The following is an 11,215-nucleotide window of genomic DNA, read 5'->3' on the forward strand; positions in this document are numbered from 1 at the left end:
ATATTGAACTCAGGTGCGTCCATTTCTCCTGATCATCCTTCAGATGGTTCTACACCTTCATTTGAGTCCAGCTGTGTTTGATGATACTGATTGGACTTGATTAGGAAAGACACACACCTGTCTGTATAAGACCTTACAGCTCACAGTGCATGTTAGAGCACATGAGGATCATGAGGACAAAGGAACTGCCTGAAGAGCTCAGAGACAGAATTGTGGGAATATCCAAAAGGGCTAGGCCAACCAATCACTAACAAGTAAGAAAGGCTGGAAATGCTCAGTACAAAACTCACAAGACACTCTGGCAGGACAAAGACATGAAATATGAAAGGGGAGTGACGACAATGAGGCACAGGTGACACGCATAGGTAATCAACATTTTCAAAATATAACAAACCCCAGGGAGGAGACCTGACATTGTTGTGTCATTGTGTGCAGCAGGTGCTGCTGATTATCAGTCTTGATGAATTGATCATCAGCAGGTTGCAGACCTCTAAAAAAAACAGACGTTTTGGCAGTATGCTGCTCTGGAACATTCAGGTGTGTGTTAACACAATGACAAGAGAGAAAGACATAAACAATGGTGTTAGAGAAGCAGCTGTGGCCGCACATTAAAGGTAGCCAGATTTTGAAAGTAAACACATGCCCTATTTCTCTCGGAGTTCACCCTGAAGCCACGCCTCCCAACCAGTCTGTGACTTTGGCCATCATGCACGAACCTCTCTGGTGCGTGCAGAGCAGGAAGAGAGTGACAACCAGCCAACTATACGCGCAGGGGTGCCTCGATTGGCTGTTTTTAGCGTTTTATAGCTTCCACAGATGATTCATATTCTACGCTTTAAAGCAAAACTGCCGAACTAATTGGTTGCTATCGATTGTAAAGAGAAGTTACACTAATTTAACAAAAAGTGCATCAGAAGGAAATCTCCTACCCTACCTTTAATCTGGGTCTCACTTATTCCAATATAGCCATATTAGTTTTACTTAAACAAACATGCGTTTGTGTGCATACAACAAAGCTCCGTTATGTATAGCCTTTGTCTTCCTACTATAAATATACCGTATGTTTGCACAATGCAGAGGAAAACTGTGTGTTTCTGCTGTCATGATTCTTTGAGAACAAGAGGCAAAATGGCTATAATAATGTGTGTGTGAGTGTGTGCGTAGATAATTATTGCATGTTATTTTTAGTGATGCAACCACTCCATTGGTACACATGGACACACACACGCATACACACGTGGGATCATAGAGCAGCACAGTGGCAAAGGAAAAGATAAGACACAGCCGCAGGGAAGGAAAATAGAGGGAAAGAAAGTTAGTGAAAAAGAGGGAGATGTCAGTGTCAGTGAATTGGACATGACACGGTGCTGTGGTGAGCAGCACAGTACATGAACAGCATCCAAGATGTAGAGTTTACAATGAGCATCTGAAAGACTGAATGGCTAAGTTACCACTGCAAGTCAACAGTGTTTAGCTTAGAACAGATCTGACCAGAAAGGAAAACAAAACACCCAGCAAAAATATCAATAAGAAGCAGCAGAGCTGAGGTGTTGAGCACAGCTTTGCCGCAGTTGGCATGTGTCCCTGTTGGTTGTTGTGCCTTCAGGTCACACATTTCTAGCCTCTTGCAATTTGGTTCTTTGTTTGTCGTTACTTTTAACACTAATGGTTGCCTTAAGTAACATTATATTACCTTTATGTGTGCACTCTACGATGTGTGTCTGGTGTGCACACCTAAAGAAGACAGGGCAGGGAGAAAAGAGGACAAATAAGTAAACAGTAAATAACAGCAATGGAAGATATGCTGGATGTTACTTGGTCTGCTCAGGCTGTCCTAAAAATATCACAGTCATATGTGGACTCATACACACCGTGCTCAGCTTCAACAAACTGATGTAATCAGCTGTGACAGGAAGTAGTACTGGTCAACAGTAAGGAGAAACAGTAACTGCCATGGGCCTCCATTAATCTGCACTGATCTATGAAAACTGCTGAAATGTGTGTACATCAAATAGGCTTCATATATGTGCTATAGAAGTACACCGCTCAAAAAAAATAAAGGGAACACTAAAATAACACCTCAATGAATGAAATATTCCAGTTGAAAATCTTCATTCATTACATAGTGGAATATGTTGAGAACAAAATAACATAAAAATGATCAATATAAATCAAAATTATTATCCAGTGAAGGTCTGGATTTTGAACCATACTCAAACTAAAAGTGTAAAATCCCATTGCAGGCTGATCCAACTTGAGTGGAAATTCCTCAAGACAAGTCAAAATGAGGCTCAGTAGTGTGTGCGGCCTCCACTTGCCTCTATGACCTCCCTACAACACCTGGGCATGCTCCTGATGAGGGGGCGGATGTTCTCCTGAGGGATCTCCTCCCAGACCTGGATTAAAGCATCAGTCAACTGGACAGTCTGTGGTGCAACGTGGCGTTGGTGGATGGAAGAGACATGATGTCCCAGATGTGCTCGATTGGATTCAGGTCTGGGGAACGGTCAGGTCAGTCCATAGCATCAATGCCTTCATCATGCAGGAACTGCTGACACACTTCAGCCACATGAGGCCTAGCATTGTCATGCATCAGAAGGAACCCAGGACCCACTGCACGTGCAAGTGTGTCCCTAACATGAAGTATTAATTTTTACAAGTGTTTATTACTTAATAATGTGATTTTCATAAGTGTTTATGTGTTAAGAAGTTTTATAGAAAATCAAAGTAATTCGAGGATACTTAATATATTAACAATTTCATTGTGTGTCATATAAATTGTTTTCTGCAGTTCAGGCTGTGGCAGATGAGATCAGTTGTTTTTCTGCTCTCGGGAGAGAGCTCCGGTTGGTACGAGATGGTCATAAATTCAGACCAAGGACAACAGCACCTTTGACCTGATAAAAGCCAGATTCTAAAGGAATGTGTTTTTCTCCTGAGTGCCCAGTTTATGGTCACCCTTAGATCGGACTCACAACCTATGAGATTTAAGGAATTGAAGCTTTACCTTATTAGGGAATAAAGGGGGGGGGGCAGTAGATGCCCCTGTGGGCCGGCAGGCAGGAATGCCCATGTGGTATATCAATGTGTGAATTCCATGTCCAGTTGTTGTTGCTGTGTGGTTGTTTGTTCTTGTTGGTTGTTCTGTTCTTGTGTTGCACTTGTTTGGTTCTTTGTGTGCAACAACCCAGAGCTCTGTGACTCAGAATCTGCCTCATTGTTCAATAAATTGTAATCTTGAGACTGGGATTTATCCGCTCCTTCCTCATAAACCAACTCAGGGAGGTGATCAGAAGAAACAAGGGGATTTCATCCCTGACAGATCTCATACCTGATGGCAGTCAGGGTACCTCTGGCTAGCACATGGAGGGCTGTGCGGCCCTCCAAAGAAATGTCTCCCCACACCATTACTGACCCGCCGCCAAACTGGTCATGCTGGAGGATGTTGCAGGCAGCAGAACGTTCTCCAGCATCTGTCACATGCTCAGTGTAAACCTGCTTCCATCCATGAAGAGCACAGGGCACCAATGGTGAATCTGCCAATCTTAGAGTTCTCTGGCAAATGCCAATCAACCTGCACGGTGTTGGGCTGTAAGCACAAGCCCCACTGGTGGACGTTGGGCCCTCATACCACCCTCATGAAATCTGTTTCTGACAGTTTGAGCAGAAACATGCATATTAGTGGGCTGCTGGAGGTCATGTTGCAGGGCTCTGGCAGTGCTCCTCCTGTTCCTCCTTGCACAAAGCGGTCCTGCTGCTGGGTTGTTACCCTCCTACGGCCCCTTCCACGTCTGCTGGTGTACTGGGGGTGCAATGTCTGCAGCTGTAACACTACAGTGTGAACAGGCTTACAGGCTGCTGTGTCTAATCTTGTAGAAAAGACATAAGATAAGACATGACCTTTTTGATCCCTCAAGGGAAATATAATTGTTACAGCAGCATACAAGACAAGACTGTGCAGATTGTATTAATAGAATAAAAAAATTAAAAAAACTCCTTGCGACCGCCATCTCCCCATCCCCAAGCCGTTTGGAGCAAGTATGAATGAGTGACGCCACAGCGGCCACGCCCTTTAACTTAGATAAAAGCTTTTGATAACTTTTGATCAGCACAGTCTCTAGGTAACATCCACCTGATATAAAGCCAATCGGGCGAAATCCCCGGGAGGAGTTTGTCCGCATACCAATGGTGGAAATCAAGTAAGTAAGGGTAGGTCAGGGTTTGGACATATGGAGGCGTTCAGGGCGGAGCCGTCATCATGCTCATAAAGTTTGAAGACGTTTGGATAAAGTATGCGGGCGTGAGAGCCAGTCGAAATTGCATGGTGAAATCGTGAATCCTCGCCACATTTTGGCGAGCCACAGAGGCCACGCCCTTTAAGTTAGAGAAAAGCTTTTGATAACATTTGATCAGCAGGTCCTTTAGGTGACCTCCAGTTAATTTCAGGTCTATCGGGCGAAATCCCTAGGAGGAGTTCGTCCACATACCAATGGTGTAAATCACCAGAATCGCCAAATTCCACCCAAAATGGCGGACTTCCTGTTGGGTTGAGGTCATGGTGGCAAGAGACTTTTTTGTGCATCTCGAAATACGTGTACTGATTTTCACGCACTTACGTCAAACGCCTTCGCAACACTCAGTGCTCGGGCCCTAATAAAGATATATACAGACATAGAAAATACACAGTGGTGTGTTGAATATCATGACTATCAAAACTCCAATAGGAGCACTGCAGATAGAGCATGTGAGAATACATTATATTAAATGTAGATTAGAAGATGTCAATATGTGAAAACATGAATATTAAAATATGAGAATGTACAAGATTCACATACTGTCCTACAAGAGGAAACACAGTTCACACCAGCTTGACCACCTTTCTGTAATCCAGATTGTTTCCTTCAGATACAGCCATAACTGTTGTATGGGAGGTGGTTCATAAAAGCATCCAAGCAGACTCAAAAGGCAAGGAGTTCAACAAAGGGCGAGCTTTAAGCAAAACAGACATAGACACACAAGGGAACAGACTCTTCACAATGAAACAGAAAATAACCAACACAACCATGAATACACATGCTAAAATAATAAGGAGAACTAAGAAACTAGAAACCAAGGCCACAGAACACAGGATCATAACAAGAACTCAGGATTATGACACATAAACAGTCATCCTGATGATGTACAAGAACTGCTGTGGCTAGTATATTACAGCTATATTACATCTGTCATTCACAAAGTCCCCCTCTTCTCCTCCTACTCCTTATTGTTGCTGTCCAATCCTTCTGTTAATACCTAGTATAACCAAAGGATATCTATCCTTAATCAAAATTGATGATATTCAGTTAACATGGATGATAAGAGTATCCCTGTTTCAGGGATCATGGTACAAAGTCAACTGTCCTGATTGTTTCTAGATACTTGCAAAATACTGTATTTCCAGGTATGTCTCAGATACTGTAAAAGACACAGATGTGTTTCCCATTACAGAGACATTCCAGTCTGTTCACAAAAAACTTTTTTTATAAATGCCACTGTGTGTCTGAAACGCTAGAATAGAAAATGAAAGTGTGGGGTAACACATGCTGCTGAGTCAGTGGGAGGAGGCGTGGCTTCATGGGAAAAAAGAGAAGTGAGTCACTTCCTTGTTTATAACTGGAGCTGAAACAACTGCTGTCGACACGACTGCCTGTTTCTGAGGATTAAAACTTCATCTGGACTGCTGAGCTTTTCTCTTCTAGCAATTCAACTTAAAAGGTAGTCACATGTTTTTTTAGATGTTAACAACATTACACACTCATGAAGTTACCACTGCTTAGCCATGCTATAGAACATACTGTATACCGTAGTATATTCAGTTTGTGTGAAATTCACTTAACTTTACTTTCACTTTTCTTTTTAGTGTATTGTATGATGGCAGCTGCCAACTGCCTGCTGTCTGAAGAACAGTTCCTGTGCTGCATCTGTCTGGACATTTTTATTGATCCAGTCACCATACCATGTGGACACAACTTTTGTAAGAAATGCATTACACAGCACTGGACTGTAAACAGCTCTCGCTTACAGTGCCCAATGTGTAAGAAGCAGTTCACAACACGACCCGAACTTCCTGTCAACACTTTCATTTCTGAGATGGCTGCTGAGTTCAGACAGTCAGCTGGAAAGAAAGGCAGTTGCTGCTCAGATCTGAAAGTTGCCAAACCGGAGGAAATCCCCTGTGATGTTTGTGCCGGCACCAAATTTAAAGCAGTCAAATCATGCTTGACTTGTTTTGCCTCCTACTGTGGCATTCACCTGGATCCACATCAGACATCTGAGCGCCTGAAGACACATCAGTTGACGGATCCTGTAAAAAACCTGGAGTCAAGGGTGTGCACCATGCACAATAAGCCACTGGAGCTGTTCTGTAAGACTGACCAGACATGTGTGTGCTCACAGTGTATTATTTCTGACCACTCGACACACACCATTGGCTCTTTGAAAGATGAATGTGAAGTAAGAAAGGCTGACCTACAGCAGGTGGAGGCAGAAATCCAGCAGATGATTCAGGAGAGACGGACAAAGAGTGACCAGATTCAGCACTTGAAAACACACAGCAAGGAGGATGCAGAGAGAGAGATTGCATGTGGTGTTCGGGTCTTCACCTCTTTGATGCAGATGGCAGAGCGGGGTCTGAATGAGCTCATTGAGATGATCGAAGAGAGGCAGAGGGAAACAGAAGAGGAGGCTGACGGCTGCATCAAGGAACTGGAAGAAGAAATCTCTGTACTGATGAAGAGGACCGCCGAGGTGCAGCAGCTCTCACACACTAATGACTATCTCAACGTCCTGCAGAGCTTCAAGTGGATGATAAGCGGCCTACAGGTGAAGAACTGGACAGAGGTCAGCATCCATCCACCATCCTATGAGGGGACCATGTTGAAAGGTGTCTCTGAACTGATGAAGATGCTCAGCAGAGAGCAGGAGCGTCTACTTCATACAGACAGGTTGGGGAGGGTCCAGCACTATGCAGTGGATGTGACTCTTGAACCTCTCACGGCTAATCCCTGGCTCATCCTGTCTGATGATGGGAAACAGGTCAGCCCCAGTGAGGTGAAGAAGGACCTACCAGACAATGCAGAGAGGTTTTCTCTTTATAGCAATGTCATAGCACAGCAGAGTTTCTCTTCAGGAAGATTCTACTATGAGGTTCAGGTTGCAGGGAAAACGGACTGGACTCTGGGAGTGGTTAAAGCGTCGGTGGACAGGAAGGGAATAATCCCAATTTGTCCCTTGAATGGATACTGGGCTGTAGGCCTGAGAAATGGAAGGGACTACCTCTCTCTGGCCAGCCCTGTTGTGAGCCTCAGCCTAAAGTCCCAGCCCCAGAGGGTGGGAGTGTTTGTAAGCTATGAGGAGGGACTGGTCTCCTTTTATGACGTAGATGAAGCCCTTCTTATTTACTCCTTCACTGACAGCCTCTTCTTTACTGAGAACATCTATCCTTTCTTTAGTCCTGGTCCTTTATTAAGTTCTCATGGTGGTGTGAACTCTGCCCCTCTGATCATTTCCCCTGTCACTCAGTCTGAATAGGGCTTTCTGAGAAATTATATGTGTCACTTATAAAAGAAATTAGAGGATTAACTACACTCTGCTGTCTTACCTTTACCAGAGCAACAGAAACAAAGCACACTGCTGAGTTTGTTTTAGTAATAAGGTAAAAACACACAGTAACTGCGGAACCTGATCAGGGGCAGTAAAAATCTCCCAATTCTTCTTTAATAATATATTTTGGGTGGAAACACAGATTTCCTTTGACATCAAATTCCAAATCAAATTTAGAGACAAAAACAAATTTACTGGAAAAAAGGTAGAATTTGACATTATGAAGGGAACAAATCTACAGGGTGCCACCTGTAGGCCTAATAGGGAATGCCATGTTCACACATTACTTAGAACAGTATAGGACGACATAGTTATACATGTTACATTACATATTACATGCTAATATTATGTTAAGTCCCCAATAGTTCAGTATTGATAAACCTTATTGCAACATAGAAAACAAGCCAGCATGCTGCTGTGGATCATCCACAGCAAGTGGAAACAGGAAAGTAACCCACAAAAGCTGCAATGTTTCCCTGTGCATCAATGACTTTAATCTAAAACAATAAATAAAAGATATTTCTCTACTGCTAGTGCTCCCCAGACTCTGTTTAATTATGGGATGTTAGAATGCTGGGATTAAAGATCGAATAGAAGGAATTGTTTCTTTTTAACGGTTACAATGATCCTGATCCTCCTCTGATAGCATCCATAGGGACAGTGGGCCAGTTACTTCTAGCCATTATTGGCTCTGACATGCTGCTGTGACATCTCGTCACTGATTTTAATGTTCAGTCTTTGCATTACTGTAATCAGAGTCACCATAACTGTTTAAATGTAGCGTGCCCATTATCATGAGGGAACACACTTCCTCTTCCTTGTGCTGCAACTGACCCATGCTGTGATAGTGCTGCTAACAAAAACAGTGTTTAGCATTTAGTGTGTTCTTTAAAGGGACCTTACAGTACAGGTGTACTCTGGGACACCTGTAGCAAAGTTACTCTCTCTCCCTTTTTTATGTTTTTAGAGTCTCACATGCTTCAGTCTCATTACTGAACTACAGTAAGCTTCCAGTTGTAGGAGTCATGGGAAATACAAAAAAAGGTAAATCTTCATGGGTACATGAGGACCACAAGGCTGGCAGATGCTGGGGTCAAGCAAAACCTGCAGCAGATAAAAAATGGGCTCTGTGAAAACTGAAAAAACCCAGAATCCAAGAACAAACAGACTGATGCTGAGAGATGGCAAACAGTGGAGTGCATAGCAGGTGTTGGGAAAAGCCAGGCCCAGTGCCATGCCTCCTGCTTACGATGACGCAGAATGGGGAAGGTTGTACAGGACAAAGGGGAAGGACATGGAAGGTAACGAAGAGGCTTAGTGGTTTCTTTATGCCGAGTAGAGCATCCACACTTCAACACCCAGAATGCACTGGTTAGTGTATACTGCTGATCAGAGGCATTAATATGAGAATGACAAAGTGGGGCAAAATACAAAACACATATTGTTTTCACAGAGCAACTTGGCTGTTAGTAACAAAACCCTGTAACAAAGGCTCTCAGTCTGTGCTACATCCGATGTTTTTCCTGTTTCTTTTGGGGATCATGGAGATTGTCTCCGGTACTCCACTGTCCACACGTGACCCACAAAAAAAAATAATTAAGAAACAGGCAGGCCCATTGTCAGATAAAATAAAATCATGGTTTTTACAGTCATGTTAAAAAGGCTGTAAGTAAACCCAGCAGCAAAGGCCTCAAAGACTGAGCACCATCAGTCCTGCCTTTGTAGCACTCAGAAGTTATGGCTGTAAACTAAAGTATGGTTTAGACTGTGTAGACCTACATTTCCCTTTAGCAACAATATGTGAAGACATATGTAAACCCAGTTATGAAATATTTCTTGTAAAAATAACTGACTGTTTAACCTTTGTGGATGTATGTCCTTTTGGTGTTCCCTCGAAAATCCTTTTCAGGCAGTACTACATTTAGAGCAGCAGAGGGTGCCATTTCCTACTGTGTACACAGTAACATCCTTCTGGGAGACACTGAACCTTTTTTTTTTTTTTACTCCTATACTTTAAGGAGACAATGCGGGTAAAGTGCCTTGCCCAAGGACACAGAACAATGACTAGGGAGGAGTCGGGATTGAACCACCAACCTTCTGTTATTGGACAACCCTGCTCTACCACTGAGCCACTGCTGCCCCAACCTGCATCTGTTTTTGTATTCATACACATCTTCACATATCAGCCTCCACCACCCTTTCTTCCATGTGACCGAACTCTGTCTTTTCTTTACCTCAGTGCTACACTCTCACTACATCCTTCTCTAGCAATAAGACTGTATAATACTCATCTCTGTGCCATACAAAACACTGAATGATTGATGTCCCCAACAGGTTTTGCACAAGATTTAACTTTTAATTAGCACACTTTTGTTTTGTACTTATATTTTATATATTTATATTATTAAATATATTATATTTTATATTTCTATTTGCTGTAAATAATATCTATACTGTTTATTTCTACCGTTAGAGGTATATGTTCGTATGCTGAGTGCCTGTATGTTGTTGCTGCAAAGCTTGGGATGAATAAAGTATTTCCATTCTATTCTGTTCTGCTTGTGATTAGAATTGTTATCCTTAGGGGTATTATTCATTCTGGCCTACTATTTTTTTAATTTAGTTTTAATTTTAGATCCACAACCTGACCTCTGACCTTTACTGCATATTACCTAACCCTGGCACATGACTTTGCTTGTAGGAGCTGATTATTTTACTCTTGGAAATGTTAACACTGAATAGATCTGTGGTTTACAGCTTTTTTCAAAGTGTGCTGCTGTGGTGTAAAGGAGAATTCTGCCATCTGCTGGTGAACAATTTTATAACATTATGTCATACACTGAGCAGATGTAACATTAAGACCACCTGACCTGTTGAGACATGGACTCCATTAGACCTTGGAAGGTGTTCTGTAGTATCTGGCACCAAGACGTTAGCAGTAGATCCTTTAGGGCCCTGTAAGCGGTGAGGTGGGGCCTCCATGGATCACATGTGATTGTCCAGTATGCCTACATCCCACAGGTGCTTGATTGGATTGAGATCTGGGGGACTTTGAGGCCAAGTCAACACATCAAACTCATTATGTGCTCCTCAAACCAATTATGAACCATTTTTGCTTGATATCCTGCCAATCACTGTAAATTATGCTCAAACACTCTCAAGAAATCCTAATTATGGGCCTGATCCGAAAGATGTTAGTTCACCTATTACATGCCATTACAGGCAGGCTGGGATCTTAACTCTGGAACCAATGGTTGGTTGCAACATATAAAATGAATTACATAGATATACATGTTTTACTATGGGTTTTACAGACACATACAAGTAATCATATAGATATGTTCAATATATGTACACATCTATTAATATACTATTTATTTGAATTGGTCCCAGAGGACAGAAAGTGTCGCTCCAGCTAAAGGATCTGCCGGCACTACTGTATGAAAGTGTTCATGTTCATCTACCGTGTACATTCATTATGGACACGAAGTGTGTGAGCATGCACATCAAGCAGCAATGTGTGGGTTTACCTGTGAAAACCATGAGTGGTTGGTAAAACATTACAGGAAGCACC

General features: G+C 42.6%; 1 protein-coding gene across 1 annotated transcript; it reads left to right on the forward strand.

Moving 5' to 3' along the window:
- The first annotated feature begins 5,635 nt into the window (after nt 1–5,635).
- LOC114450112 (E3 ubiquitin-protein ligase TRIM39-like) lies at nt 5,636–8,049 on the forward strand. The gene is made up of 2 exons (XM_028428052.1): nt 5,636–5,754; nt 5,900–8,049. Exon 2 carries the CDS (start codon nt 5,908–5,910, stop codon nt 7,567–7,569), a length of 1,662 nt encoding a protein of 553 aa, XP_028283853.1. The 5' UTR covers nt 5,636–5,754; nt 5,900–5,907; the 3' UTR covers nt 7,570–8,049.
- The last annotated feature ends 3,166 nt before the right edge of the window (nt 8,050–11,215 follow it).

Source organism: Parambassis ranga, chromosome 17, assembly GCF_900634625.1.
Source record: "Parambassis ranga chromosome 17, fParRan2.1, whole genome shotgun sequence".
NCBI lineage: Eukaryota > Metazoa > Chordata > Actinopteri > Ambassidae > Parambassis > Parambassis ranga.

Bases quoted from the DNA above. Each gene is read 5' to 3' on its own strand.
- LOC114450112 (XM_028428052.1), top strand. From the start codon at position 5,908: ATGATGGCAGCTGCCAACTGCCTGCTGTCTGAAGAACAGTTCCTGTGC.